Below are 27,336 nucleotides of genomic sequence, written 5' to 3' on the forward strand. Positions count from 1 at the left end.
TCCCTGTCATCTCTTTTTAATAAGTCGTTTTTTTAGATTTTTTATTTTTATTGTAAAGTCAGCTATATAGAGAAGAGGAGAGTCAGAGAGGAAGATTTTCCGTCCACTGATTCACTCCCCGAGCAGCCACAACGGCCAGAGCTGAGCTGATCCAAAGCCAGGAGCCTTTTCTGGATCTCCCACGTGGGTACAGCATCCTGAGGCTTTGGCCCATCTTGGACTGCTTTCCCAGGCCACGAAGCAGGGAGCTGGATGGGAAGTAGAACCACCAGGATACCAACTGGCACCCATATGGAATCCGGCATTTGCAAGGCAAGGACTTTAGGCACTAGGCTACCACACTGGGTCCCTGTCATCTTTCTGGGGCAACCTGTATTTTGCCAACAAAATATCAGGGAGATTTGTTGATTTTTTTAGTCAGCTAAGTTTTACACTTTTTTCCAACAAGTGGCAACTAACTTACTGAGTGACTGTGAAGAACCAGCAAGGGTAATGTGAGAAGGCTCCAAATGCAAAGTTGTTTTTATCTGGGGAAACAATGTTTACATAGTTCACATCAGCATTTTGTTGTATAATTTTCAGCTATGGGAGTGTATGCACAGATAAGCCCCAAATTAGGCTTAAGTTTTATATTTGGAGGAAGTACTTAGAATTTTATCATGTGATGTATTTACATGTAAGTCGGATTTAAAGCTTTGAAGTCTAATTTCTATATTAATTCCAATGCTCCAGATGCAAATAAATGAACAGTTGAGTTGGGAAGCCCAGTAGGTATTGTTTCTCCAACATCACTCTATCTGGGCACCTTTGCATTCTGGTTTTTTCTGGGATCCCAGCCAGAGTATCAAGTACATGCGGTAATGAGTCCCTCCCATGTAAACCAATGGTTTCGGTATTTTTTCAAAACATCATTTCTTGACAGAAACGGTTTATGTTTGGAGAGCTTCATGCTCACATTCCTGTCCAGTGTTTGTGATTGCTTTGGAGACATAAACACTTCCAATAGATTGGTCTTTCTGGCTAGAGACTAGTTCTAGGTTCATTCTAGAAGCATTGCCAGGCACCATGCCACATGCCTGAGGAAATAAAGGAAAGATGATGTCCTGTGGTGTTAGCCAAACAAGGGCTAATAAAACTGCCTTGCTTTGATCACTTAAATCAGCATTTTAATGGTTTTATTTTATCAGCAAAACTTTTCCTTCTCACTATTTGCAAATGTGAACCACTGACTTACAGTGGACTCCATTTCTTGGCTGGAGAGGTGTTCTGTTTCTGTGAGACATTTTCTAATTTTTCTGAGACTTTGCTCCTTTGCATACATGTTTTGTAGATTATATTGCAAAGAGACAAAGTTACTAGAATTACTGAATATGTTTTATAGGAGAAAATGACTTTGAAGTAGTCATATTCCTGTAGAGAAGGGAGGTTATTCTTTTAAACCTTAGTCTTTGTATGTTTTTTGGATCAATGGGATAGGTAAAAAAAAAAAAAAGACTATCTTTGCCATAGTTCTTTTTTTTTAAATTAGTTTGTTATTTATTTATTATTTAATTTTAAAGAGAAACTCCAAAATAAAGTGGCTCTGAGGTATACCAGATGTGATTTTGTTTTACTATATTAGAAGATCTATCAATGGAAGGTGACCTGTGTCACTGCATCCAAAATACTGTCCTAAACAAACCCAGAACATTTTATTTCAGCTCGTGAATAGCTGTTTTAAATACGTTGTATGTTAGACATACTATGAACTACCTCTTCGCTTATTATGGGGAAGTTTCCGTAATAAAAGTTTGACAATTAAATCTCTAGTGTCTGGTTTTTGTTTTGTTTTGTTTATCCTCTCCTGCTTTTCTTTCTAATTGGCTCAATTTGCATGCAGGAATGACTTGCACTTGGCTTTAAAATGCATACTGATCAAAACACGCTGAGCTTACCTTCAAAAGGAAATGGGAATTGTAAGAAATTGGCTGTTAGAATCCCTATAGCCATTGAAACCTTTTAAGGGGATAGGGTGATTACTTTTAAGACCTGGTTCAGGTATACATTCATTTTGCAAATACTAATGCCTAGGTGCTCCGCTTTAGGAATGCAGATATTCACTGGTGCGGGTACTTCCGCCTACATGGTAGAAATAATTTCCACCCAGGTGTGCTAAGTGTCACGATGAAGTCAGGCAAGGGTCTGATTCCCAGCGCGGAGTCCGCTTTAATCCTGGCACCTAGAATGACCTAAGGCATTATATGGTTCTTGAAAAGGGTAAGAGGGAGGATGGGGCAAATGGTGGGGGACAGAGGCGAGCTGAGCGGTGTAGCTGGCTCCAGAGGCTGAGGCCAAATCCTAATGGCAGATGCAGTCAGGCAACCTCAAATACGGACGCCTCCGAGGGACTACTTTCCCTGTAGTAAGTTGCGTCCTTTAAGGAAAAGGACCGCCCACCATCATCCCCAGGGGCCTCTGAGGTTCCGGCGCTGGACACTGCACGTCACAGCCAGTCGCCAATTCGGAGGTTCCGGGGCGCACTGGGACCGCGCGCCCCGCGCATTGGAGGGTGTTTTTCCGGGTCGTCCAGTCAGGCCCGCGGAGGAACGAGCTGGTTGACACCGGATGTGTTTTCTCCCAGGCTAAGTCCGTTTTCCGGCCTCGGCCGCCGCTGCCGTGAAAGCCTCCAGGCTGGTTTCCCGAGTCGGTGAGTGGCGAGCGCGCAGGAGGATTCGGCAGGTGAGGACCCCGGGGGAGGCGGGATGCCGCTGGGCGCAGCGCCGAGCTGGGGCGGGGGACGCCTTCCAGGCCGGCCACAGGCGCCGCGGGCTGCGGGCGGGAACTCCGCCAGAGCCTGCTCGCGGTGCCCTGGGGGAGGCGAGAGGAGGATTCTTGTTTAATATCTCCTTAGATTTGGGCTTAAAGGAGACAAATCTTCATGTGGAAAAAGCAGGCTGAGGCGCGGAGATAACGCGCTTCCAAGGGGTCTTGTTGGGGCCTAAGACACGTCATACCGGAGGGTTTATGAAAGCCGCAGAGCTGGGGGACAGCCAAGTCCTCCTCTTGCTTTGTTTCACAAGAACGTTAGACTGTCAGGGGAGCGGAAGAGAGCCATGGGGTTTGCTAAAAATGAAGGTTTTGGAGAGGGTGGCGTTTGCATTTCAGGAGAGTGTTCTGTAGCGGAGACGGAATGCCAGGATATGAACCGCTGCCCATATGGGATCCTGACGTGTGCAAAGTGGAGGACCCTAGGCACGAGGCTCAGTCACTGCACTTCTTAACTGAATATTCAAAATCAGCAGTGTTCTTGAGCACAAAGGCCACCAACTTTGTCCACGGAGAAAAGTTAGAAAGTGTTCTTTAGCTCCTGGCTCCACATCGATGCAGCACCGGCTGTTGCGGTCACTTGGGTAGTGAACCATCGAACAAAAGATCTTCCGCTCTGTATGTCTGGCTTTTCAATAAAAATAAATAAATCTTTTTTTAAGAAAGTGTTCTTTACTATTTGTTGCAGTAAATGCTGTAACAGAAATAGGAAGAAATGCATTATAATCTCTTGGGGTTTGAGAAGGTGGCATCGCATCTTGCATCTTGGGGACTTAGCTGAGACACGGGAGCTTCACAGGACTCAGTTGAGTTTAGAGAGTTGTTATGCAGGCAGCTGTTGTTTTTACTGTGCCTGCTTTTAAATTAGTGTGTGTTTTGATTTTGCTTAGATTGCAGCCATGGCCGCCGAGTCCGACGTTCTGTACTTCCAGTTTGAACAGCAAGGAGACGTGGTCTTGCAGAAAATGAATCTGTTGCGACAACAGAATTTGTTCTGTGATGTGTCCATTTATATTAACGACACTGAGTTCCAGGGGCACAAGGTGATTCTGGCCGCCTGCTCCACCTTTATGAGGGATCAGTTTTTACTTACGCAGTCGAAACATGTCAGAATCACCATCTTGCAGAGTGCAGAAGTTGGCAGAAAGTTGTTATTGTCCTGCTATACTGGGGCCCTTGAAGTTAAGAGGAAGGAGCTTTTGAAATACTTGACTGCTGCCAGTTACCTGCAGATGGTTCACATTGTGGAGAAGTGCACAGAAGCCTTGTCCAAGTATCTGGAAGTTGACCTTTCTATGCAAAACAACCAGCACACCAACCTATGTCAGTCTTCTGACCCAGATGTGAAGAATGAAGAGGAAAATCCCGACAGAGACTACGAGATCATTGAAATCTCAGAAGACAGCCCACTAGGTGTAGACTTCCATGTTAAAGAAGAGGAAAGCCATGCCTTGCAGGCCACAGTGGAGAGTCTGACATCAGAGAGAACGGAAGTGAAGTCAGCAGACCTCTCCACAGCGGATGTAGGCTTCAAAGACAACGAAATCTGTATCCTGCACGTAGAATCCATCAGTACAGCTGGTGTTGAAAGCGAGCAGTTCTCCCAGCCATGCACCTCCTCAAAAGCAGGCATGTACTTCTCAGAAACACAGCATTCGCTCATCAACTCCACGGTGGAGAGCAACTCCACGGTGGAGAGCAGGGTGGCGGAAGTCGCCGGGACTCAAGGCCCAGGCTTATTTTGTGAGAACCCAGAGGGAAGTCACGGTCCAGGGAGTGAGATTCCCAGCCTGCAGGACAATTACTCGCTGAGGCATCAATGCCCTAGATGTCCTCGAGGCTTTCTGCACGTTGAAAACTACCTGCGCCACCTCAAGATGCACAAATTATTCCTGTGCTTACAGTGTGGAAAGACATTCACGCAGAAGAAAAACCTAAACCGACACATCCGGGGCCACATGGGCATAAGGCCGTTTCAGTGTACCCTGTGCTTGAAGACCTTTACCGCTAAAAGCACCCTTCAGGACCACCTGAATATACACAGCGGGGATCGACCCTACAAATGCCACTGCTGTGACATGGATTTCAAGCACAAGTCCGCCCTCAAAAAGCATTTAACTTCTGTCCATGGTAGAAGCAGCAGTGAAAAACTGCCTAGGCCTGATCTCAAACGGCCAAATCTACTATAATTGTGATCACAGACTGGTCAGATTGCCTGTCATTCTGTTAGGCAAGTCTTTCTGTGGAAATGCAACATGGATAATGCCGAGTCTCCTCCCCGCGCACCTTTAGGTTTTATTTTGGCTTTTTGTGTTATTTTCGAATTGGAATGAAGTTTTCAAAGCTGTGGGAGGCGTGATAAGCTGAGGGATTCTGTCTCATCTCATGCATTGTATAAATATGTCCCAGTAACATTTTTAGAATAATAGTGTTCCTCTTTGAAATGTTCTTGCTTTTAGTGACAGATGAGCCCGTAGTGTTTGTGGATTCTGATGTAGAGCCTGTAGGTAATTGATGGGAGTGTGAAACCCAACCGCAGAATAACTTCACATGGTGAATGCACAGACAAGAAGAGAAAGGCATTTGTGAGAGCAGTGCTGTCCATTCCTAGGAGTTCATACATAGGGTGAAGAAAGAGTTCTGAGATTCTAAACTTATCACCAAGTTACCTGTCCACAAAGAAACAATTCTGATTCACTTAAGATAAGAGTAGCATAATTTCCTTACCAAGAATTGATGTTCCTTAAACTTTTTCCTTATCAATTATTGGTATATTTACTTTGGAAATAAAGGGGTGCTTTTCTAGGTTTGGTTTAATCCATGTGAACATACTAGTTGTGTGGTCAGTAAAATTGTATTGGTATGAAGCTGTGAAAAATTAATGCTCTTGGAAATTGCAGTTTTATGAGACTCAGATTTTTCCTTTTAAATAGAAATCTTTATTTTCCCATTACATATGCTAAAATTTTTCTTTTGTGGATAGTTTTGGGATTTTAAAGATTGATTCATTTTCATTGGAAAGTCAGATTGACAGAGAAGGAGATAAACAGAGAAATATCATCATTGCGCTGGTTCACTCCCCAAGTGGCTGCAATAGCCAAAGCTGAGCAGTTCTGAAGCCAGGAGCCAGGAGCTTCTTCCAGGTCTCCCACATGGGCACAAGAGCCTCTACTGCTTTCCCAGGCCACAGGCAGGGAGCTAGAAGGGAAGTAGAGCAGCCAGGATTAGAACCAGTGCATATATGAGGTCCTGGCACATACAAGGCGAGGATTTAGCCATTGATTATGCCAGTCCTAGTTTTGTACATTTCAACACGTTTATATCTGTACAGCTACACTGCAGTGCAGATATGGGTAGTTCCGTCAGTCTTCCAACTTCTCTCAAGCTGCGTGTTTTGTAAAGCCCCCTTGGCTGTAAATTATGGCAGGATTTTTTTCTTGGCTACACTTGAGCCTTTTCTGGAATGACAAATCTTAAGATCTGTCTCATTTTGAGATATTTTTCTCAGTATAACGCTTCCTTTGAGGCTTAACTGTATTTGTACATATCAACAGTTCATTTCCTTCCTTTATCTTGAATTACCAGTAGAGGATTAATTCTGTCACTGGATAAACCGTTTAAATATGGGTAGATTTTGGTGTTAATTGTAATTTTTTCACCTACATGAATAAAATTTTCTCATTCATTATGTTTTGACAAAAATCTTAACCATCCCTGGAGTTCTGTTTCCAGAAAACTGCCAAAAGGAAAACTGTAATTACTATGGCAAGGATGATATTTCACATTGTATCCTGAGCTGTAGCTCTCCAACATCTCAGTATACACTCTGATATAAATGTTTTTGCTGTCATTACAGAGATCAAAATAGTTTGCAGGGCAAATCACATTCCTTAAGAGACAAGAACTATTTTTGAGTAAAGAAGCCTGCCTGGATGTATCTTCAGACTGTTCTATTCCTCTTGCATTGAACTCAGCTTTGTGTAGAATTTTTACATATTATTTCTATTGACGCCCTGCTACATTTTCAAATTGTAAATAATTTGTACCATTTATAGGGATTTTGTGAAGAATAACATACTGATTGTTACATAAATGTGTAATATCCTTTTTGTAATACTTCTGTGAAAATGGTTCTCTCCATCAGAATTTCACTTTGAAAGAGACTTTTTAAAATTCTTATCTTTTTTGATGAGAAAACTGACTTCTTAACCCATGTCACTTGTAAGTGACATAGGGCAGATTGTCTCTCCCGGAACCTTTCTTAAACTTTATATTTGTCTAATTATAACTTTGATCTTCGGGATTTGTAAGATTCTGTCAAGATCTGAAGTTCTATCATTTCATATTTAATTTTTCCTGAGAGCAGTTTTGTGTCTTCATGATCATCACTATTTGCTCCATTAGAGACAGAATTTTTCTAAAGTTAGTGTTCTTCCACTGGATAATATGATAGTTCAGTGCTTAATTTGCTTTCCTATATGACCTAATAGTGGTCATTGGTTAGGTGTGAAAATACTTGCCTTTTTCAACTAGTTTACTTGTGATTGAAATACTTTCCTTAATTTTACCTACTAGGGTTAAATTTGGGAGGGGAGGGTTGGGGAAGGGGAAGAGAGGGCAAGCAAATAGTTTAAAAAAATTAGGAGTTGGTATCTACTAACTTGGATGTTTAAGCGATTTTGGTTGAAACTATGTTTTAAGTTCTATGTGTGCCTTGTAATGTAAAATTTGATGTGAGCACTTTGAGATTTTTGCTTGGGAAGAGGGAGTTTTGTAAACTTGATGGGTATTTATATTATTTATTCTTGTTCTGTAGCACAGAGTGACCCCAAAACATTCTTAGAGTATGTTTGCATGTCTTAACATTTTTCAAGAAAATGCAGTCTTTTAAAATATGCAGCCATGGCATTTTGAACTGGCAGCCATTCATTTTGAACTGTCTACTTTTAGTTGTGTTTCTTATATGACAGCGAAAATGCAATTAGATTGCAACTTTTCCATTTACTTCATTGTAGAAGAAAAGATCTTGTACAGGTAGTTGTTAACCTGTTGCAAGAGAAAAAGCCTTCCCCTTTTCCTTGGATGTACTTATTTCATGTTTACATAAAATAAACTGGAGGTGGGAATGGACAGCTTTGTGTTTTTCCTACATCCATGATTTTTTTTTTTTTAAGATTTGTTTATTGAAAAGTCAGATATATAGAGAGGAAGAGAGACAGAGAGGAAGATCTTCTGTCCAATGAATCACTCCCCAAGTGAGTGCAACAGCCGGTGCTATGTCGATCTGAAGCCAATAGCCAGGAACCTCCTCTAGGTCTCCCCTGTGCGTGCAGGGTTCCAAGGCTTTGGATCATCCTTGACTGCTTTCCCAGGCCACGAGCAGGGAGCTGGGTGGGAAGTGGATCTGCCGGGATTAGAACCAGTGCCCATATGGGATCCTGGCAAATTCAAGGTGAGGGCTTTAGTTGCTAGGCCATCATGTTGGGGCCCATGATATTTTTTGAAGGACAAGGTTGCTCTTGGATATTTTATTTCATTTAGTTTTAATTTGAGAGAGGGAGAGAAAGCTCCCATCCATAAATGCCTGTGGTGCACAGGCTGACACTGGGAGCCCAGAACACTCCAAGTGTCTCATGGAAGTAGCTGGAACCCAGTTGCCTGAACCATCCTTGCTGCTTCTCAGGGTCTTTAGAGATCCATGGCCTGACATGGTGCCTTAGCAAGCTAATCCTATACCTGCAAGCACCAGCATCCCATAAGCATGCCAATTTCAAGTCCTTTATCCGGTTCCCTGCTTGTGTCCTGGGAAAGCAGCAGGGTTGGCCCAATTCTTTGTGTCCCTACATCCACATGGTTGACCCGTAAGAAATTCCTGGTTCCTGGTCACCTCCGCTCTGGCTGTTGAAGCCATTTGGGAAGTGAACTTAGCAGATGGAAGATCTGTCTCTCGGAATCTACCACTCGGATAAAAATAAAAATTAAAAAATGCTTAGAAAAAGTCTAGCTGGAGCTAGCTAATGAATCCAGGCATTGCAGTGTGTGACTTCGCATCTGGGCCAGGCAGAAGCTAGAAGGGTCATTGTGCATGCCTTTAGCAGGGAGCTGGATCCTGAGTGGAACAGCTATGTCAGGAGGCACAAAGCAGCTTTACCCACTATGGTACATTTCTGGCCCCTCCCCCACTGTTAATCCTTTTCTTTTTCTTTCTTTTTTTTTAAGATTTATTTTCACTGGAAAGATAGAGCAAAGGATAGACAGAGAGGAGCATCTTCCATCTGCTGACTCACTCCCCAAGTGGCCCCAATGGCCGGGCTGAGCCAATCCAAAAACCAGGAGCTTCTTCCAGGTCTCCCATGTGGGTGCAGGGTTTCAAGGGTTTGGGCCGTCCTTGACTGCTTTCCCAGGCTGTAAGCATGGAGTGGGACTGCTGGGGTATGAAGTGGTACCCATATGGGATACTGGGCATGCAAGGCGAGGACTTTAGCCATTAGGCTACTGTGCTGGGCCCTTTAATATTTGATTTTAGAAATACTAAGTCTATATTTGTTCCAGTTGATTGGACAGTAAAGTGGGAACATTCCTCTTAGATTGGCATACCTTTCCTGAAAAAGGAAAAATCTAACAATTCATGGAACAAAAATAATCTTTCAAAAGTACATGTTTCATTAATACTCAGGCAGTAAGTCACCTCATTTTCAGAGTCTTACTAGACTGTATAAGCTGTTTTTTTAGGATTTATTTATTTTTATTACAAAGTCAGATATACAGAGAGGAGGAGAGACAGAGAGGAAGATATTCCATCCTATGATTCACTCCCCAAGTGAGCACAAGGGATGTGCCCTGGGCTTTATTCCAAGCCATGGGCATTTTGTCGGGTGTCTTATCAGTAACAAAGGGCACACAGCATCTGCCTTTTAGAATTATGTCAGTAAGTCAACGAAATAGAAGATTAAAAGGAAAATGTAAAAGTAACCATCTAATACCAAGTATATGTATTATATAATATTGGTTCCAACCTTGTGATTTCTGTATCCATGTTCCCTTCCTATTCTATTCATCTGTGGAAACACTAGAATTTACGAGTAAATTTTTTTTATCTTTGCTAGACATTATTTAGCTTCCAAAAAGACTTTGCAGAGAAGCGCTTTCTTTCTGGGTTTTGTGTTGGATTTTCTAATTGGGAGATGAGTTGTCCTCAGGGTAGAGGAATGGAGGGCCTCCTGCCACCGTCTCATGAAGGCAGAGTCAAGTCCACCCTAACAGATGCATCAGATCCTCCTCAACAAACAGCCCCTGTCTTAAGCCATGGACACTCCGCCACCGGCTCCCAGCACTGTCTGGGTGCGGGGGATGAACGGGCAGGGAGTTTCCCATCAGCCCTTTCGGTTTGCCGAGTCCTGTTCCCACAGTGCTCCAGGCCTCCCTCCTCACGTGATGGAGGTCGAGCCGCTCGACCAGCGCGAGCAGCGATGCGCAGTGTGGACTGCTGAGACTTCCTGGCTTTCCTCCCCCCGCCCGGGCTCCCGGGCTTGCGTAATCTCGCGTGATCTGTCCAGTATCTTCTCGCGAGATCTAGGTCGGGATCCCTCCAGGTCCGCCTCCGTGGTGAGGAGGAGGAGGAGAAAAAGGAGGAGGCGGAGGGAGGAGGAGGAGGAGGCCCCGTCGCGGCCTTCGCCGCCGCCAACGGGGCTGTCCCTGTGAGCTCCCGATGGAGTTTGAGGCCGTGAAGCCGCCGCCGAGCTCTGCCGCGGCGAGACGAGGCGCCTCCGTCGCCGAGCCGCGCCGTCGCGGGGCTCCCGGGAGCGGCGCTTAGCGACCCCGCCCGGGCCCCCTCAGGTAGGGCGGGGCGGGCACGCCGCGGCTCGGGCCTCGCCCCGGGTGCCCGGTCCCCTCGCGGCCGGGGGCGAGGGGCCCCGTCGCTGCCCGGCAGGCCTGTGCACCCCGGGGCCCCGAGGGTCGGATCCCGGGGCCTAAGGCGGCCTGCCTCTCTGCCTTGCTCTTCTCCGGTAGGGCTTTCTCGATTACGGAGCGCCCGGCTCCAATGGCCACCTTCCCCTCCGACGCTGGCCGAGGGGGACGCCTCGGACCCCGGCTGGAGAGGCCGGGTTTCCCTCTTGGGTGTTCTGCAGCCGGCCAGGGCCGGGGAGAGGTTTTGGTCCTCCTGGTCTCGTTTTCGTCTGTCTGCACGGGGGGCTTCTCAGAGACCCCGGCGCAGGGCTGGTGGGGACGGGCTGAGTGGGAATGGGGACCCCAGGCAGACAATGCCCGTGGAGCGCGGAGCCTCCCCCGGAGGGAGGTGGCCGGATCCGAGCCGTGCCACGAAGGGGATGGATGTGGGCGCGAGCGGAGGCACGTATCCCAGCCCGGCTCTGTGCTCTCCCTCTTGCCTTCTTTTCCTTCTTGGGGGAAGCCTGTTGAGGAGACTCTTCCACCATCTTAGAAGAATCGTAGAAGCATCTTTGTTTCTCGGGGAGGCAGCTCGACTTCTCTTGGTTCTTGGCTCCCGCGAAGGCAGGGGGAGAAGGCAGCTGTCATTTCCATCCTTAAGGTCTCCTTAGCTACTGGGCAAGAGAGCCTTGGCGTCAAAATCGCCTTGAGGTCGTCCCTGACCTGATGGGGACCTAACCCAGGGATTCCCCACCCGCTTTTGTATGTCCGTAACCCCCTGGGTTCTCTTCTTTTTCATTTCTGTTCTCGCTCCCTCACTCACTGAGGTGAGGACAATTTTGTGTTCCCAATTAAGTGCTTACGTACTCTTTTTTTCCCCCCTTTTGTTTGGGTCTTTTTTTTTTTTTTTTAATGTTTTTGTTTGTTTGGGGTGTTTTTTTTTTTTCGGCCAAACTTTGAAGTTTCTATAGGAACTTTTTGATCTTCTTGGGGGAAGCTCGTGTTGCCAGCGAAAAGTGGTCTAGTTTCACCTGAAAGCAGAGAATGTTTTGCTTAGCTGGTATAGATTATAGTTCAATGTGTAGACTTTTTCTTTGCTCGGCGGAAGGAAGCTAATGTTGATACACCAAGGTGATCTAATGTCACCTGACCCGCGAAGAAAAGAATGTTTTTCCCTAACTGGTAGGGATTTAGTTTGCTGTGTAGACGTGTGAGGGCTCCTGGAGTCCTGGAGGAAGTTCTGTGGAGGCTCTGATCAGTTTACCCTCTGCTCTGGCTCCTTGGCTACAGCACCACTGTTCTCGGTCCACTTCCTGGCATTCATGTTGTTTGCTTGTCACATTCAGTTCTTGCTGAAACAGAGGCCTGCTTTTCGACATTTGCATTTGTGTTGATTGGGAGATAAGTATTTCCCAGATCTCAGACTGTGAAAAATCGCCAATAGCACAGACTGTTAGACATGTAGCAGGGTCATGTCTAGAAAGCAAAATGTTTGATGATGTAGGGTGTGATATGGATCCTTTAACTTCTGAGCTGCTGCTATTGTGTGTTTACCTGAAGAGAAGACTTAGATCTTTAGTTCATGTTTCCATTTATTCCCTTTCTGTTTTTCGTTATTTGCTGGCTTGTAGCTTGAAAAATAGTCAACCAAAGTTCTTTTGGTGATGCATTTTTCTCACACCAGGATCTTATTTTCTTTACAGTTAGGATTTTATGCTCAAAATGGAACTTCTATATTATATGCAACAGCTAAGCATGCTAAATACATGTAGAATAAAGTCCTAGGAAGTACTGGCTTACTGTGTTGGATGGATTGGAGTTTACCTTTCTACTGATACAGAAAGGAAACATGGTGAAATAAACGTGCTGGGAAATTAAATTCATGTTTTGCACCCGGTCTGCACCCAGGTTCAAGTATTTTGTAACGTGATCTGTCTTCGCATTTAACAGTCTTAAGTGCGCAACTTTTACCTCAAAATCCTTAGAGTGAGTTTGGTGGACTACTGCATACCCCTGAGTGCGCTCCTGTTGCCCTGCCCAGGATTAGCTCCAAGACAAGAGACCCGTGTAGCAGTTGTAGCTCGAAATGTTACCAGTGTAGATTGAGATAACACCACTAGTGTAAATTGTGCACGAGGTTTGGAAGGCTTAGTACAAAGCTATTTCTGTATCCATTTTTTGTTTTGATTACATGTTGACATGATATTTTGATTAATTTGTAATAAGGAAAAAATGTTGATTTCACCTGCTTTCTGCTTTGAGTATCAGAAAATTGTAAGTTTCTTACACTATTACTGGAGCTTGCTGTCTTGTAGCAGCACTGCTCTTCCGAGTACAGGGTTAATTGAATAAAAGATGTGAAAACCAAAAAAGTTCCTGAAAGAATCCTCTTGCAATCAGGGTGATAAAGTTACCTGATGACCCTTATTTCTCTCGTTACTTCTCTGAGAATGCATTGAAAGTTGTATCTTAGACTTATTTTTTGAAAACTGGATTCAACTCCATTTATTTAACAAATAAATAAATAAAAGAAATAAATTTCTTTATTTAAGAAATAAAGCTTTAGTAATGTGTATGTCATAACTTACAGCCAAGTCCCATGTGATGCCAGTCTTTTAACAGAACAATCAAATTCCTTTTTTTTTTTTCAGTCTTGATATATTAGGATGCTGTTCTCAAGCTCACAGATTGTTTTGTTTTTGTTTGCTTCTTTTTATTTTAAGGGCTGTGTTGTACTTAATGGTAGCTTTATTGTGAGTCCAAAACTGTTTCCTCAGTTTTCTGAATTGAATAGCACTGGTTTAGTAGCTTATTACGTTCCTCAGATAGGTTAACTAGAATGAAAATAGTGGCTGTTTTGATGAGCAAACCTGAGCTAATGTTTACATTTTCATAAAGAATTGTAAAAATGTGAAACACTGTGATATGCTTCTCAGTGAAAGGAGCATAAACTTTATTCTGCTGTTTGAAACTGAAGAGCATTGTTCTGAACTGACTGCACAATATGGTGGACTAGCAACAGAAAATGAAAGTACTTAGCTGCTGTGCAGTTTGCTCCTCACAAGCTGTTTATAATTTGCATAAGAGATGCCTACTTCTCTTCCTGTTTTGTGAGTTAGCACTCGTGGCCAGGAACTTATGCCCTGAAAAATTACTTGAGTGAAAAATATGCTGAAGATCTCATCTCTACTTTAGCATCTCTCATTCGTATGTGTTACTGTTCTGCAACTGAAAAAATAATAATACTTAAAATTAGTTATGGAAGTTGGACTATTTTTCTTAAGTAGTCCCTGTAGATACCTAGAATTGTTTAGTTTATAATAGATGTCTCATTTTGAAGTGCTTTGGAAATACGTAAGGATAGTTAAAAAATTAATGGAAAAATGGAATTAAAAGACAAGGGGGCACATTTGGCCCATGCTCCATGTTGGAGTGCCTCAGACTGATGGCTGGCTCTGCCAAGGTTGGTGCCATTGCATACCCAAAGGGCTCAATACAGGTCCCTGTAGCCCACGTACGAGACCCAGGTTGAGGCCCCAGCTCTGGGTTCCAGGCCCAGCCATTGCAGGCATTTAAGGAGTTAACTAGAGAATGAACACTTGCTCTTTCTTTGCCTCTCAGTCTCTCAAATTTTTACAAAAATTTCGAGTCCTCTTATGTTGCAAGACAATTTTAAATTCATTTTTAAAATAATAGATGTTCTCATGAAATGTTTGGAGACTATATTTTAAAACACTTCAGCATTAACCATAAGGGTTCATAGAAATTTAGACTTCCATAGTGTTAAATAAATTAATATTAGATGTGTAAGATCATAAGTCTAACAAGATGTTTTTGGCTTAGTGTTTACTGATAATTTATTTTAAAATAAATGATGAAGATAAGAGGATATTATCATTTTAGTAGTCACAAAAATATTTTCTTTTTTTTTTTTTAAAGATTTATTTTTATTATTTTTTGATTGGAAAGGCGGATATACAGAGAGGAGAGACAGAGAGGAAGATCTTCCGTCCGATGATTCACTCCCCAAGTGAGCGCAACGGGTCGATGCTATGCCGATCCGAAGCCAGGAGCCTCTTCTGGGTCTCCTGCGCGGGTGCAGGTTCCCAAAGCTTTGGGCCGTCCTCGACTGCTTTCCCAGGCCACAGGCAGGGAGCTGGAAAGGAAGCAGGGCTGCCGGGATAAGAACCGGCGCCCATATGGGATCCCGGGCGTGCTAGGCGAGGACCTTAACCACTTGCGCCACCGCGCCGGGCCCACAAAAATATTTTCTAAGTAAAAAGGAGTGAAGGGCCCAGCATGTAGCCTAGCAACTAAAGTCCTCACCCTGAATGCACCATGATCTCGTATGGGCACCGGTTTTAATTCTGGCAGCCCCACTTCCCATCCAGCTCCCTGCTTGTGGCCTGGGAAAGTAGTCAAGGACGGCCCAAGCCCTTGTAACCCTGCACCCATGTGGGAGACCTGGAAGAAGCAGCTCCTGGCTCCTGGCTTCAGATTGGCTCAGCTGCAGCTGTTGCGGCTGCTTGGGAAGTGAACCATTGGACAGAAGATCTTCTCTGTCTTACCTCCTCTCTGTATATCTGACTTTACAATGAAAATAAATCTTAGGGAAAAAAAAAGATGTTTTTAGAAGTAACAGAAGTCTGATTTTGTTATCGCTAAGCATTTTTATGAATGGTGTAGTTTCTTCTATGTTTTAGGTAAATTTTGTTGTATTTTAATTGATTTATTTATCCTAATTGAAAATACTGCAGTTTATTAGTAACAATTGTAAAGTAAAACTTTTTTTTTAAATCAAAACATTCTTACATCTGATCATGCAAGTATAGCTTGGAATTGCTATGTGAAAGGAGAAAAATTTGACAGTTATTATTTTCAAAGATTTATCTATTTATTTTAAAGGGTTACAGTAAGACAGGGAGACAAAGAGCGAGCTACTGGTTCTCTCCCCAGATGGTCCCGTGGCCCAGGTGGGTCAGACCAAAGCCAGGAGCAAGCATCATGGTCCAGGTCTTCCCTGGAGCTGTCAGGGGTCCAGCCACTTGGATCACCCTCTGGCCGTCAGCTGAAAGTCAGGTTGTGAGTAGAACAGCTGACACGTGAGCCAGTCTGTGCTCGTGTGGGGTACCTGATTGCCAGCAGTGACCCTGCTTGCTATGCTACAGTGCCAGCCCCTGCCAGGATTTTAGAAGAGCTTTTTCTTTATATTTTAATGTCATTGGTTTGATTTCTGCTAGAAATAAGTTTTCGGAATTAATCATATCAAGACGTGTGGCTATCTAAAACCTAAGCCAACTTAAGGTCTGCTACCATAAAGCTAGTAGTTTATTTCAGAATACTATGGTTTTAACAGTTGTTTTTTTAAGATTGATTTATTTTTATTACAAAGTCAGATATACAGAGAGGAGGAGAGGCAGAGAAGATCTTCTGTCCAGTGATGCACTCCGTAAGGGCCGGTGCTGAGCCAATCTGAAACCGGGAACCAGGAACATCCTCCAGGTGTCCCACACAGGTGCAGCGTCCCAAGGCTTTGGGCCATCCTCGACTGCTTTCCAGGGCACAAGCAGGGAGCTGGATAGGAAGTGGAGCTGCCGGGATTGGAACCCAGCACATTCAAAGCGAGGACTTTAGCTGCTAGGCCACTGTGCTGGGCCCGATTTAAACAGTTTTTAAAACTGTAGTGGCTAATGTCCTCTCCCTAAACACACCGGGATCCAATATGGGCGCTGGTTCTGATCCCGGCAGCTCCACTTTCCGTCCAGCTCCCTGCTTGCGGCTTCTTCGGGTTTCCCACGCGGTGGCTGGTTCCAAGGCTTTGGGCCATCCTCAGCTGCTTTCCCAGGCCACAAGCAGGGAGCTGGAGGGGAGTGGAACAAACGGGATATGAACCAGTGCCCATATGGGATCCTGGCACATACAGGGTGAGAATTTTAGCTGCTAGGCTACTGTGCTGTGCCCTCAAGATAAATTTTTAATTTCTGCTTTTTATGAAGGTAAAGCATAGAAATCAGAATTCTTCATTTGCATATTATGATAATGGAGAATGCTTTTAGTTAATTTTCTTAAATTTTGCTACATTTTAAAATACTTAATTTCTGTGAAATGAATGGATTTTGGGTTGGTAAACACTCCTGTGATGTAAGTATTGTCCATTTCATTGCCCAAAATACCTAGATTTCTCATTTATCACAGATCCTTTATCAAACTTAGGTAAGTTTTTAATTGGAAGATAAAGAAATTTGTGAGATGTAGGATGTTCAAGTTAGTCTAGTTTGAATACTAAATGTTTCTTTGAAAATGTTGGGGATATTTTAACCTTCGAAATTAGGGAAAAAATTTTCTCACCATCATTTTTGTTTATATGCCTTTCTAGTTTTAATTATATGCGTATGTAGTGTTTTTTCTAAAAAGTAAAATAAAGATAGGATTCTGTGTTTTTACTTTTTTTCTGGTTAAAATTGTTAGTTGAGAATCACGTGTTAGTCTTCTGTACCTTATTGGATGACTGGTTTTGGCCATGTGTAGAAGCACTAAGTCAGTTGTGCTGTAGTGAGTCTACTTTGAGATTTGGGAGAGTGTTTGCTTTGCTTAGCACATACTTTGTAGCTCCTGTTATTTTTCTTGGAGGGACAGACACCTGTGTCATCACAACTTTCTCTGCTCACATCCTGACCGGAGTTCCTCTTTCAGGAGGCAAGGCTGTTTTCTCCACCCTTGACTCACTCGCTACCATAGTTTGTCTCAGTAGTTTCAAAAGTTTACTGAATGGTAGGCTAAGTCTCTGTTTGTTTTGGGGTGTACTTGAAGATGGGAATCCAGAGTGATTTCTGTTTCTACAATGGAATTTGGAAAATTAAATTTGCCTGTTTGATACACATGTAACAAAAATGTAAAGGAAAGCTTTGATGACTGTTATATGATAACCAGTATTAATACAGAATTTAGTTAAAATGGATACTATGAGGGTATTGTTTCTAAGGACAATTTCAAAAATTTCAAAAATTTAATAGATTTCTTTAAAAAATTGAATATACAATTGTTTGGAACAGCCTCAGGTTATGTAGGATGGTTGACTTGTAAGTTAACTCTTAAAAAATGAATAATGAACATGTGGTTAATTCTTACTTTTGTCCATTTCCAGCTTACAAAACACTACACAGCAAAATAATGATCTGCTAGACTGCTAACCCGAGCATCCAGCTTCCACAATGCCTGTGCAGGCAGCTCAGTGGACAGAGTTTCTGTCCTGTCCAATCTGCTATAATGAATTTGATGAGAATGTGCACAAACCCATCAGTTTAGGTTGTTCACACACTGTTTGCAAGACCTGCCTGAATAAACTTCACCGAAAAGCTTGTCCGTTTGACCAGACTGCCATTAACACAGACATTGATGTGCTTCCTGTCAACTTTGCACTTCTCCAGTTAGTTGGAGCCCAGGTAAGCATTTCACTAACTGATGTTAGTGAAAATACATTAAAGTTTTCAATGTATTTTAATAGTTGAGATATAAAAAAAAAAATAAATATTTGCATCTGCTTTTCATATCTGTTCTTTAAAATTTTCTTTTAAAGATTTACTTATTTGAGAAAAGTAGGGCAGAGATGGGTGCGAAAAATCTCTGGTTCACTCCCCAAATGGTGTCAACAATCCTGTCTGGGCCCGTTGGAAGCCACAAGCCAGGAATTGCATCTTTAGTCTCCCACAGTGGGTGCAAGGGGGCTGAACGCTTGGACTGCCTTCCGCTGGCTTCCCTGGTGCTTTAGCAGGAAGGAAGGTGATTAAAGGCAAAGTAGCTGGGACTTGAACTGGCACTCCACTAGAGGATCCCAGCATCACAGATAGCGGCTAATCTACAGTGCCACAATACTAATCCCACAAGAGCTTCTTTTTTAAAAAAGTAAGTAAGCAAATAAATAAATAGAAATTTGAAAGTTTCTTTATATAATGTATCCTAAATGTTCATGAGAAACGATGACTTCTATTGTTTTTTCTTCAATGTTGTGACCAAACTGATGTAAATAAGGGAGTTTAGTGGGTTTATATTTTTTTTAAAAGATGTATTTATTTATTTGAATGTCAGAATAAGGAAGAGATGGAACTGGAGAGGAGTCTTGTGTCTTCTGCATAATATCCTATGCAGTGATCATCTACCACTGTGTCAGTGGCCACAGGGACTGAGCTTAGACCAGGCTAAGACCAGGAGCAGGGCAGAGCTCTCAAGACGTTGGGCATCCTCCAGGCCCATGCCAGTCATGACAGGAAGGGAGCAGGAGGGGAAGCGGAGTTGCAGATACTCCGACTGGCATGCACATAGAATGTGGGCATTGCACGGGGCAGCTTACTTGCTGTACTATGACGCCAGCCCCAGTACAACACATTTTTTATAAGTGTACATCATCAACTGATGTAGGAAGAGGTGTGGGAATCAATCAACTAGAGCCTGCAACTGGAGAATTTCGAGTTTTTAAACAACACTTGATGAATGAGAAAATAAGTTGTTTTGGAATGTATATATGGAAAACTGAAGTGACAGTGATAAATCCTGTACAGTTTCTTATGCACATTATTGTAGTGTCTTGTATTTATAATCATTTGATGAAATCAGAGCAAGACCCTAAATTTGTAATTACTTTGATCTCATGAGGTTCTGCTTTTTGTTGGATATGATAGTGAGTATTCAGTTGTTTCTATGCATATTTACCATAGCTCTTCAGGTAGTTATTATCCCCATTTTACAGGTGAGGAAGAAGATGAAATTCTGTTCATCATCACTACATATTAAAGCAAGAAAGTAAGGAATTTTCTGATTTATTAGAAAATGTATTAGAAGATTTTCTGGATTATTTGAAAATTCAGTGAACTAAATTAGAATGTCCACTCATTCCCTTAGTATCCTTGATATTAGAATTCCCCCCTATTAAGCATAAAAGTCTATTGACAATCATTATAATCAAGTTAGACATTCTGAAATCAAAGTCACTATGATGTCACTATGGTCACTAGTGTTTTGGAATTGGCAGCATATTTTTGTAATGGAGTATAAGAAAATAATCTTTTGCAAACTATAGTATTTTGGGTGTGATAAAACGTTATAAGTTTTTGTACTAATACTAGCTAGCATTTGTTTAGCATCCACCATCGTGTATCCGTTATTGTGTTAGTGATGTACATAAATGTTGTCTCAGTTGAATCCTAAACTAGTCTTCAGTGTCTATACAATGTAACTTGGGCTACTTCTTCAGCTTTATTTCTTACTTCTGCCTCTCATCTCTCATCTGCTTATGCCTCACTGGCCTGCTATCCAATCCTAAAATTCAGTGCACATGTTGCCACTTAAGTCTCTTGTTCTGACTGGTGTCTCGTCCTGGAATATTCATCCCCGCTCTTCTTTCAAGTTTTTATTCAAATGTTGTAGTTCTCAAGGAAACCTCTTTGGATCCTCTAGTGAGAGCTGCGGCAGCTCTACGGCATTTCCAGTTCCCAGCGTCTTTGCAGTGTGATTTATACTGATCACCTTCTAAACATATGTATTTACCTATTATGTTTTATATTTGTTGGCCATTGCTTCTGTCTGCTGATTGTAAAGTCTGCACAGGCAAGAAGTTTTCTTGCCTTGAAATTTCAGAATGGATGGCCCAATGAAAAACACATTTTTTATTTCTTAAGATATGGAAATTATGACTTGAAGAAGTTAGATGATTTTCTCAAGATCACTCGTAGAAGTTTTTAACCCAAAACATTTGAACCTTTGATTTAGAACACTAAGATCTTACATTGGTTTTAAGATTTATTGATTTGAATGAGTGACAGAGAAAGAGACATCTTTCATTCCCTGTTTCACTCTGCAAGGTGGCAACAGTGACTGTAGTTGAACCTGGCTGAATCCAGGAGTCCAGAATTGCTTCTGAGCCTCCTATTGTGGGTGGCAGTGGCTCAATTACTTGGACCATCCATCTCCTGATGTTTTTCCAGAAACATTAACATGGAGCTGGATCACAAGCAAGTAGCCAGGACTCTGACTTAAACTGACACACCAATATGTGATGTTGGCACTACAAATGGTGGCTTAGCTCACTGTAACCACAACATTTACCTTAGATTGTGTCTTGTGCTCATGGGTAACAGACCGTAAACAATAAACATTAACAGGTAGCTAATATATTAAGAAGGTGTTAAATGCAATGGGGGAGTGGGGCAGGGAAGCCAACCTCCCGAGAGTAGGAAACCTTTCCTACTTTTTATTTTCAAATATTTTCAGAATTACAAAAATAGTATATGGGGCTGGCGTGGTGACTTAACAAGCTAATCCTCCACCTTGTGGCATTGGCTTCCCATATGGGCACAGGTTCATTTCTTGGCTGCTCCATTTTTGATGCGGCTTTCTGCTGGTGGCCTGAGAAAGCAGCAGGGAATGGCCCAAGTCCTTGGGTCCCTGATCCCATGTGGGAGACCAAGAAGAAGCTCCTGGCTTTGGATCAGCTCAGCTCAGGCCATTGCGGCCATTTGGGCAGTGAACCAATGATTAGAAAAATCTTCTCTATCTCCCCTTCTCTCTCTGTGAAATCTTCCTTTCAAATAAAACAAATAAACCCTTTGAAAATTTATATAGATACATATGAAAAAGCTGTTCAACTTCACACAGGTTTCCCTAATGTAGTGTCTTTAATAACTATAGTACATTTATCGATCCCACAAAGTTAGTACTGCACTAATACTGTGAACTTCCAGCTGCTTTTTCCCTTCATTAAGCTCTACAGGCCTTCAGTTAAATACGATGCTCTTGATTTGTTGAAAACAGCATGGCTGTAATTTTACCTGTTTCTAATGTATTATAAATGGACTTCAAAAAGTTAATTGGATGAAGTAAAATCAGCACATGAGAGAATTAGTTGTTTATTGCAATTAATGATGCAATAATGATCAATTAATGATGGCTAAGGTATGGAATCAACCCAAATGTCTAAAAATTGATGACTAGATAAAGAAAACGTGGTCTGCGCACGCGCACACACACATACACACACACACACACACACACACACACACACACACACACACACACACACTATGTAGTACTACTCAGTCATAAAAAAGAATGAGATCCTGTCTTTTGCAACCAGATGGCTGCAACTGAAACCATTATATTTGGTGAAATTGGCCAGTCTCAAAATGACAAATATCATATTGTTTTCTATGATTGGCAGCAACTAATACAAAATATAAACAAAATGCGTAGGAATGAATTGGTCACTTTGTGATATGATTGTCATTTTTACCCATTGCTTCTAGTCCATTGGAGCATACAACATGTTGAATATTATTAGTGGCAAATTAAACCAGTAGAGTAGATTAAAATTATATCTTTGCAAAAACTAATTAAGAGAGTAGAGGAAGTGTTGGATTTTGAGGGGTAGCCAGGAAGTGTGGAAAATAATGTTTATCTTTTTGGAACTGTGCCTATAGAATGCACAAAATCCATTCTCCTTTGTGTTAATAAAATAATAAGTAAAACATTTTTTAAGTTCATGGGAAATAATAGAAGCTTAGGTTTATTTTGATGTGTAAAAATTTGGGAAAAAAATGACAGTTTTTCAAAATATACACTTTCCATGAACTTTTTGAAGCCCTCTGTATTATAATTTTGCACTAAGTATGATTATTATCAAGTTTATAAATAATAGTTGCATGAGCTGGATGAATGTAGTTTTATAGTTTTTTCTTTTTTTAGGTACCAGATCATCAGTCGATAAAGTTAAGTAATTTAGGTGAGAATAAACACTATGAGGTTGCAAAGAAATGTGTTGAGGATTTGGCACTCTACTTAAAACCATTAAGTGGAGGGAAAGGTAAGTTCATGGGAAGCATTGTTGTTGGTTGGGAGGACATGATAATACATTTCTTTCAAAAGGCTTGATGTTGAACTTTTTGACTGAGAATATTTTATTATACCATTTTCTAGAAATCAACAATATATTGTCATTAAGAATCTATCCAACAGTATTGAGATTAATTAAACTATTAGTGCTGTAGAAAGATCTGTGTATTCATTCCATCCTTCATTAAACTTTATTAAGAACTTTTCAGTGATTAAGGTCACTGCCTCCATGGAGCAAGGATATGAGGTGGACAAGTGTAATGCATTATTTTAAGTGCTGTGGCAAAAGTGGAATTTTATTTTGTTCATCACTGTTTGTTCAGTGATTAACATCATTGCTGTAATAAAGAGTTGTTGAATAAATCATTTATTTTGTGCCTGCTCTGTGCTTTTACCATTGAATAGTTTGCATTGTTATCTTTATGAGAACCTTATCTTGTCCACCATGTTCATTTCTGCATTTACTCATTGAATAGAAACATAAAAAGAGTAGACTAAGTACCAGCCATAATTTTGATGCCTGGGATACATTATTAAACAAAACTGACAAACATACTTTCCCTGAGCACTACTATTTTAGAAAAGGGAAGAAAATTATAATAAACAATTAGTATAATAAAGTTAATAGTTTCTTACATGTATGAAGTGCTGTAAGGAGAAAACAATACAGTTTCAAAGGGCTCAGATGTCAGGGTGAGAGGTGAAGCCCAGATTGGAATTTTTGAAAAGGTGACAGGTTCAGGCCTTATTAAGTAGGTGGCATTTGAACTTGAAGTCAAGGAGATGAGATGGGTAACTATGTAGGTTCTGAGATAAGAACATTCCAGAGTCTATCCAGTGTATTATCCCCAGGCCATGTTTAATGTTCTCATAGGAGAGCCAGAGGAGGGTAGAATATGAATAGGAAAGAGAACAGTGTGAGATAAAATGGTGTGGCCAGATGATACACAGAGTTACAGGTCATTTTTGAGTCTTTAATCTTGAGTAGAACTGGGGAATCTACAGGGTTTAGGGTAGAGAAGACCTCATCTGACTAATGTTAAAAGGACCACTCTGGCTGCTGTCCTAAGAATTCTGTATGAAGAAAAAACAAAACAAAGGTAGAAGCAGGATGATGAGTTAAGAGACTGTTGGAAGAACTGATGAAATCTGAGTGTGTCTGAAAGGTAGAGTCAAGAATATTCAGTGGGATATGCAAGAAAAAGCAGACAAGCATGACACTTGAGCTCCCGGAAAGAGGATTTCCCATCGGCTTAGATAGGAAATACAGAGGTAGATCAGGTTTAGTTAAGACAGTCAAGTTTAGTTTTAGTCAGTAAATTTGAGATGCCTTATCTTCACCTGAATGCTTACAAGCAGATAGTTTGTGTTAGGGGTGAGATTCAAGCACTCCAACTTTGGGTGTCATTGTTGTGTTTGTTATTTACAGTAGTGAGTGCAGTTAGGGAAAAATAGATCAGAGAAAAAAAAAAGGATGGAAGGGGGAGGAAAACTCAGGGAGTGCTGTATCAGGAAGTCAAGATGCGTAAAGGACTGAGAAAGACTTGTTTTGAATGCTAATGGAGGGTCAAATAAGGACTGGGCCACTAATCAGTGGCACAAAGTGATGGTCATTGTTGGCTTGACAGGAGTAATTTTGCTCAATGACAAAACCTTGCTGGAGTGGGTTTACAGTTTATGAAGCAAAGCAAGGAGCCTGGGTAATGAAAAAAGACACCAGACTTTGTTACAAGAAAGGCAATAAAGAAGTGAATGGGGCAGAACTTGTAAGGAGGAGGAACCACTGAAAAGATGTCTTCATTTTTAAGATGAATGAAACAATAGCGTATTTGTTCTTATTGTGTGCTGATGTACGTGATCAAATAGTGTTGGGAAAGTTGATGTGGAAGAGGGTGGAATTGCTAGAGCCGTGTCCTGGAGTAGGTAAGGTTAGATAGTGTTCTAAATATCTTTCATACAATTTTTTAAAATAGAATCATTCATTAATTGTTACTTTTAGGTTAAAGTTTTCATTCAATCATTAAATTTACCATCAATCGTTTCTGTAAAGAGGGGGAAACAGATTAAGTAAAGTGCTATCTTTTAATGCATACAGCTTGGCAGATGGCATAGCTAAATAAAATGTGAAGTAACTAGAACTTAGCTTCCTTATTAAGCCAGAATTGCTATTCACCATTGTGACAGAGTACTCGTTAATCGAGTCATGGAAGTATGTTACAAGGGACTCATTAGGAATTGTGAATAGTTAAATACAGATAATGAAAATTGACTTTTTTATTGAAAAACTTGAGTTCCCTTTGTTTCCCTTTTCCTAAAGGTATAGCTAGTTTGAACCAGAGCGCACTGAGCCGTCCAATGCAAAGGAAACTGGTGACACTTGTAAACTGTCAGCTGGTGGAGGAAGAAGGCCGTGTCAGAGCCATGCGAGCCGCCCGTTCACTTGGAGAAAGAACTGTAACAGAGCTGATATTACAGCATCAGAACCCTCAGCAGCTGTCTGCCAATCTGTGGGCTGCTGTCAGGGCTCGAGGATGCCAGTTTCTAGGGCCAGGTAAGGCAGAGCACTCTCTTCCCTTCCTTATTGGCTGGTAGGGCTTGAGAGTGCCAACTTATAGAGATAGGCAAGGATTCTGAGACTCAACCCATCTTGATATTCGATTCTTGAAGTAAAATAGGTTTTGTTAGTCATCATCTGTTTAATAGGCAGTTCTTTGTATTAAAATGCTCCTTTTAAGTGTGAAGTTAGATTTCACAGCTACAGTTTGTAAATTAGAAATCTGAGTTAGAAACAGACCTAAGATTGCACAGGTTGTAACGAAAGGAAAAATAGACTTTTTTCAGTCTGAAAAAAATGGCAAAGCTTGTGGTTGGTTTTAAGCTTGGGAAGCATGGAAATTACTAATAGTAGCAGTGGGATAATTCCTTTATAAGTAGTGCTTTCGATATTTTGTTTAAGAAAAATCGTTGCATCAAATTGTTATGAAGTACCCTTAAATTTTCTTCCAAAAGCTTTATTTTATCTTTATTTTATGGTTCTAATTTAGAACTATGGCTTTGATAAAAATTTATTTTTGTGTCGTTGAGACAACTGGGTATATGTGTGGATGAAAAGAAAATTAAATTTTAAAAAGGTCAGAAATAGTTATGATTTAAAAAAAAGAAGTTTCATGACTAACAAAGCAAAAAAGTGAGTTTCCATATCCTGGGATTAGGGGTAACTTTTCTAACTTTGGTTGGAAGACCAGAAGCTGCAAGGGAAAACATTAATATCTAAATATATAATTTTTGTTTAGTTTACTTTATAAAATGTAAAGTAAAAAGTTGACAAACATGGAAATTTTAGTAAATTTTATCTGATACAGAGCTTACGTAATGGATGTTTCTAAAGTTCAGAAGAATAAAAAACTAGAAACCTAAATGAAAATTGACAAAAACTGTAAATAAGAAGCTAATAAGAAAAAACAATCTGTAACATATGATATTCAGTTTTTCTCATGTGAAGAGAAGTGTTACTGAAACACCATTTCTAACATATCATTTGCAGAGTGTAAAAATCTGACAATACACTTTGTTAACAGGGCTCATAGTATGGACACAGAGTGATCTAAACAGTTACACACAGGAATTTGGTGCTATCTGGAAAAATGATATGTGCATTTATTTGTGTCCCAGCAGTCCCACTAACCCACCCCAAATGTACAGCAAAATGTGCAGAATTAACATTAAGTTATAAGTCAGTGCTTGTACCAGGAGATATCTGGAAACAACTTTGTGAATAAGGTACCAATTTAATCAACTGATATATATTCTAATGGAGCGCTTACCTTGCAGCTGTTGAAAGCAATAAGGATGATGTGTACATATTCTGCTGGAGCTTGCTCTCTGGATACATTGTTTTAAAAAAAAAACAACCAGCAACAAGGTGCAGAATACTGTGGTTAGTATAGTGTCTTTGTAAGAGAAGGAGGTATTTACAAAACAGTTAATTTATATTAAAAGTTACTTTTTAAAGCAGATTTCTGAATAAAACCGCAAAACAGTGTTAATATAATAGTTTGTGAGTGAATTAATGGGCTTAGCTGAGAATTATTAGTGGCTGTTAAAAATCATTCTATGTGGGGCCTGCGCCTGCAGCCCCAGAGCCCAATATGGGGGCCAGTTGAGTTCTGGCTGCTTAACTTCAATTTACTTCCCTACTGATACCCCTGGAAAGACAGCAGTGGATGATGGCTCAGGTCCTCGTGCCCTGCACCCATGTAGAAGTCCCAGATGAAGATCCTGGCTCCTGGCTTCTGGCTGGCCCTGCTCTGGCCATTGTAACCTTTTCGGAAATGAACCAACAGATGGAAGATCTCTGTCTTTGCTTCCCTCCTGTGTCTGTAAAAATCTACCTTTTAAATAAAAATAAATACTTTAAAAAATTAGATGGAACATGTCTGGGAAAATTGATTATCGCTGGATAAGGCTTAAACTATCCAGTCATCTTAACATTACTAAACATGAGGCAACTGGGCCTTAAGCTTACATATCTTGCACTGTAATACATAGAGTAAGAAAAATATTCTTGGTCCTCCCAATTAAAAACCTCATTCCAATCTAAACAGACTTCTAATGTAGATAAGACAAAATGCCATGAAGCAGGTGCTCAGTGCAGAGACGCTGTTTGGAACATGCCCATCCTGTGTGGAGTGCTCTGTTTTCGGCCCTGGTTCTGCTCCCTATTCCAGCTGTTTGTCTGAGGCAACAAGTGATGCCATGTTCTTG

General features: G+C 41.3%; 2 protein-coding genes across 5 annotated transcripts in view; both read left to right on the plus strand.

Annotated features, from left to right (window-relative positions):
- The first annotated feature begins 2,600 nt into the window (after positions 1-2,600).
- ZBTB6 (zinc finger and BTB domain containing 6) lies at positions 2,601-5,494 on the plus strand. Its single transcript, XM_040963539.1, has 2 exons — positions 2,601-2,718; positions 3,696-5,494. The coding sequence occupies exon 2, from the start codon at positions 3,705-3,707 to the stop codon at positions 4,992-4,994; it is 1,290 nt and encodes a 429-aa protein (XP_040819473.1). The 5' UTR covers positions 2,601-2,718; positions 3,696-3,704; the 3' UTR covers positions 4,995-5,494.
- A 4,917-nt stretch (positions 5,495-10,411) lies between these two features.
- RC3H2 (ring finger and CCCH-type domains 2) overlaps positions 10,412-27,336 on the plus strand; it is a 55,183-nt gene continuing 38,258 nt past the window's right edge. For 3 of the 4 annotated variants that reach the window (XM_040963523.1, XM_040963522.1, XM_040963524.1), the window contains exons 1-4: positions 10,412-10,641; positions 17,837-18,134; positions 22,426-22,543; positions 24,890-25,123. In XM_040963523.1, the coding sequence (XP_040819457.1) occupies positions 17,904-18,134; positions 22,426-22,543; positions 24,890-25,123 (583 nt within the window). In that variant the 5' untranslated portion in view covers positions 10,412-10,641; positions 17,837-17,903. Of the gene's footprint in view, positions 10,642-17,836; positions 18,135-19,435; positions 19,489-22,425; positions 22,544-24,889; positions 25,124-27,336 lie in introns of those variants that run through there. The other variant, XM_040963525.1, reaches the window with a different exon arrangement.

Source organism: Ochotona curzoniae, unplaced genomic scaffold (assembly GCF_017591425.1).
Source record: "Ochotona curzoniae isolate NIBS_2020 unplaced genomic scaffold, NIBS_Ocur_1.0 scaffold_3208, whole genome shotgun sequence".
Lineage (NCBI taxonomy): Eukaryota > Metazoa > Chordata > Mammalia > Lagomorpha > Ochotonidae > Ochotona > Ochotona curzoniae.

What these genes read in the sequence shown, in the direction of transcription:
- ZBTB6 (XM_040963539.1), top strand. Translation starts at nt 3,705, where the DNA reads ATGGCCGCCGAGTCCGACGTTCTGTACTTCCAGTTTGAACAGCAAGGA.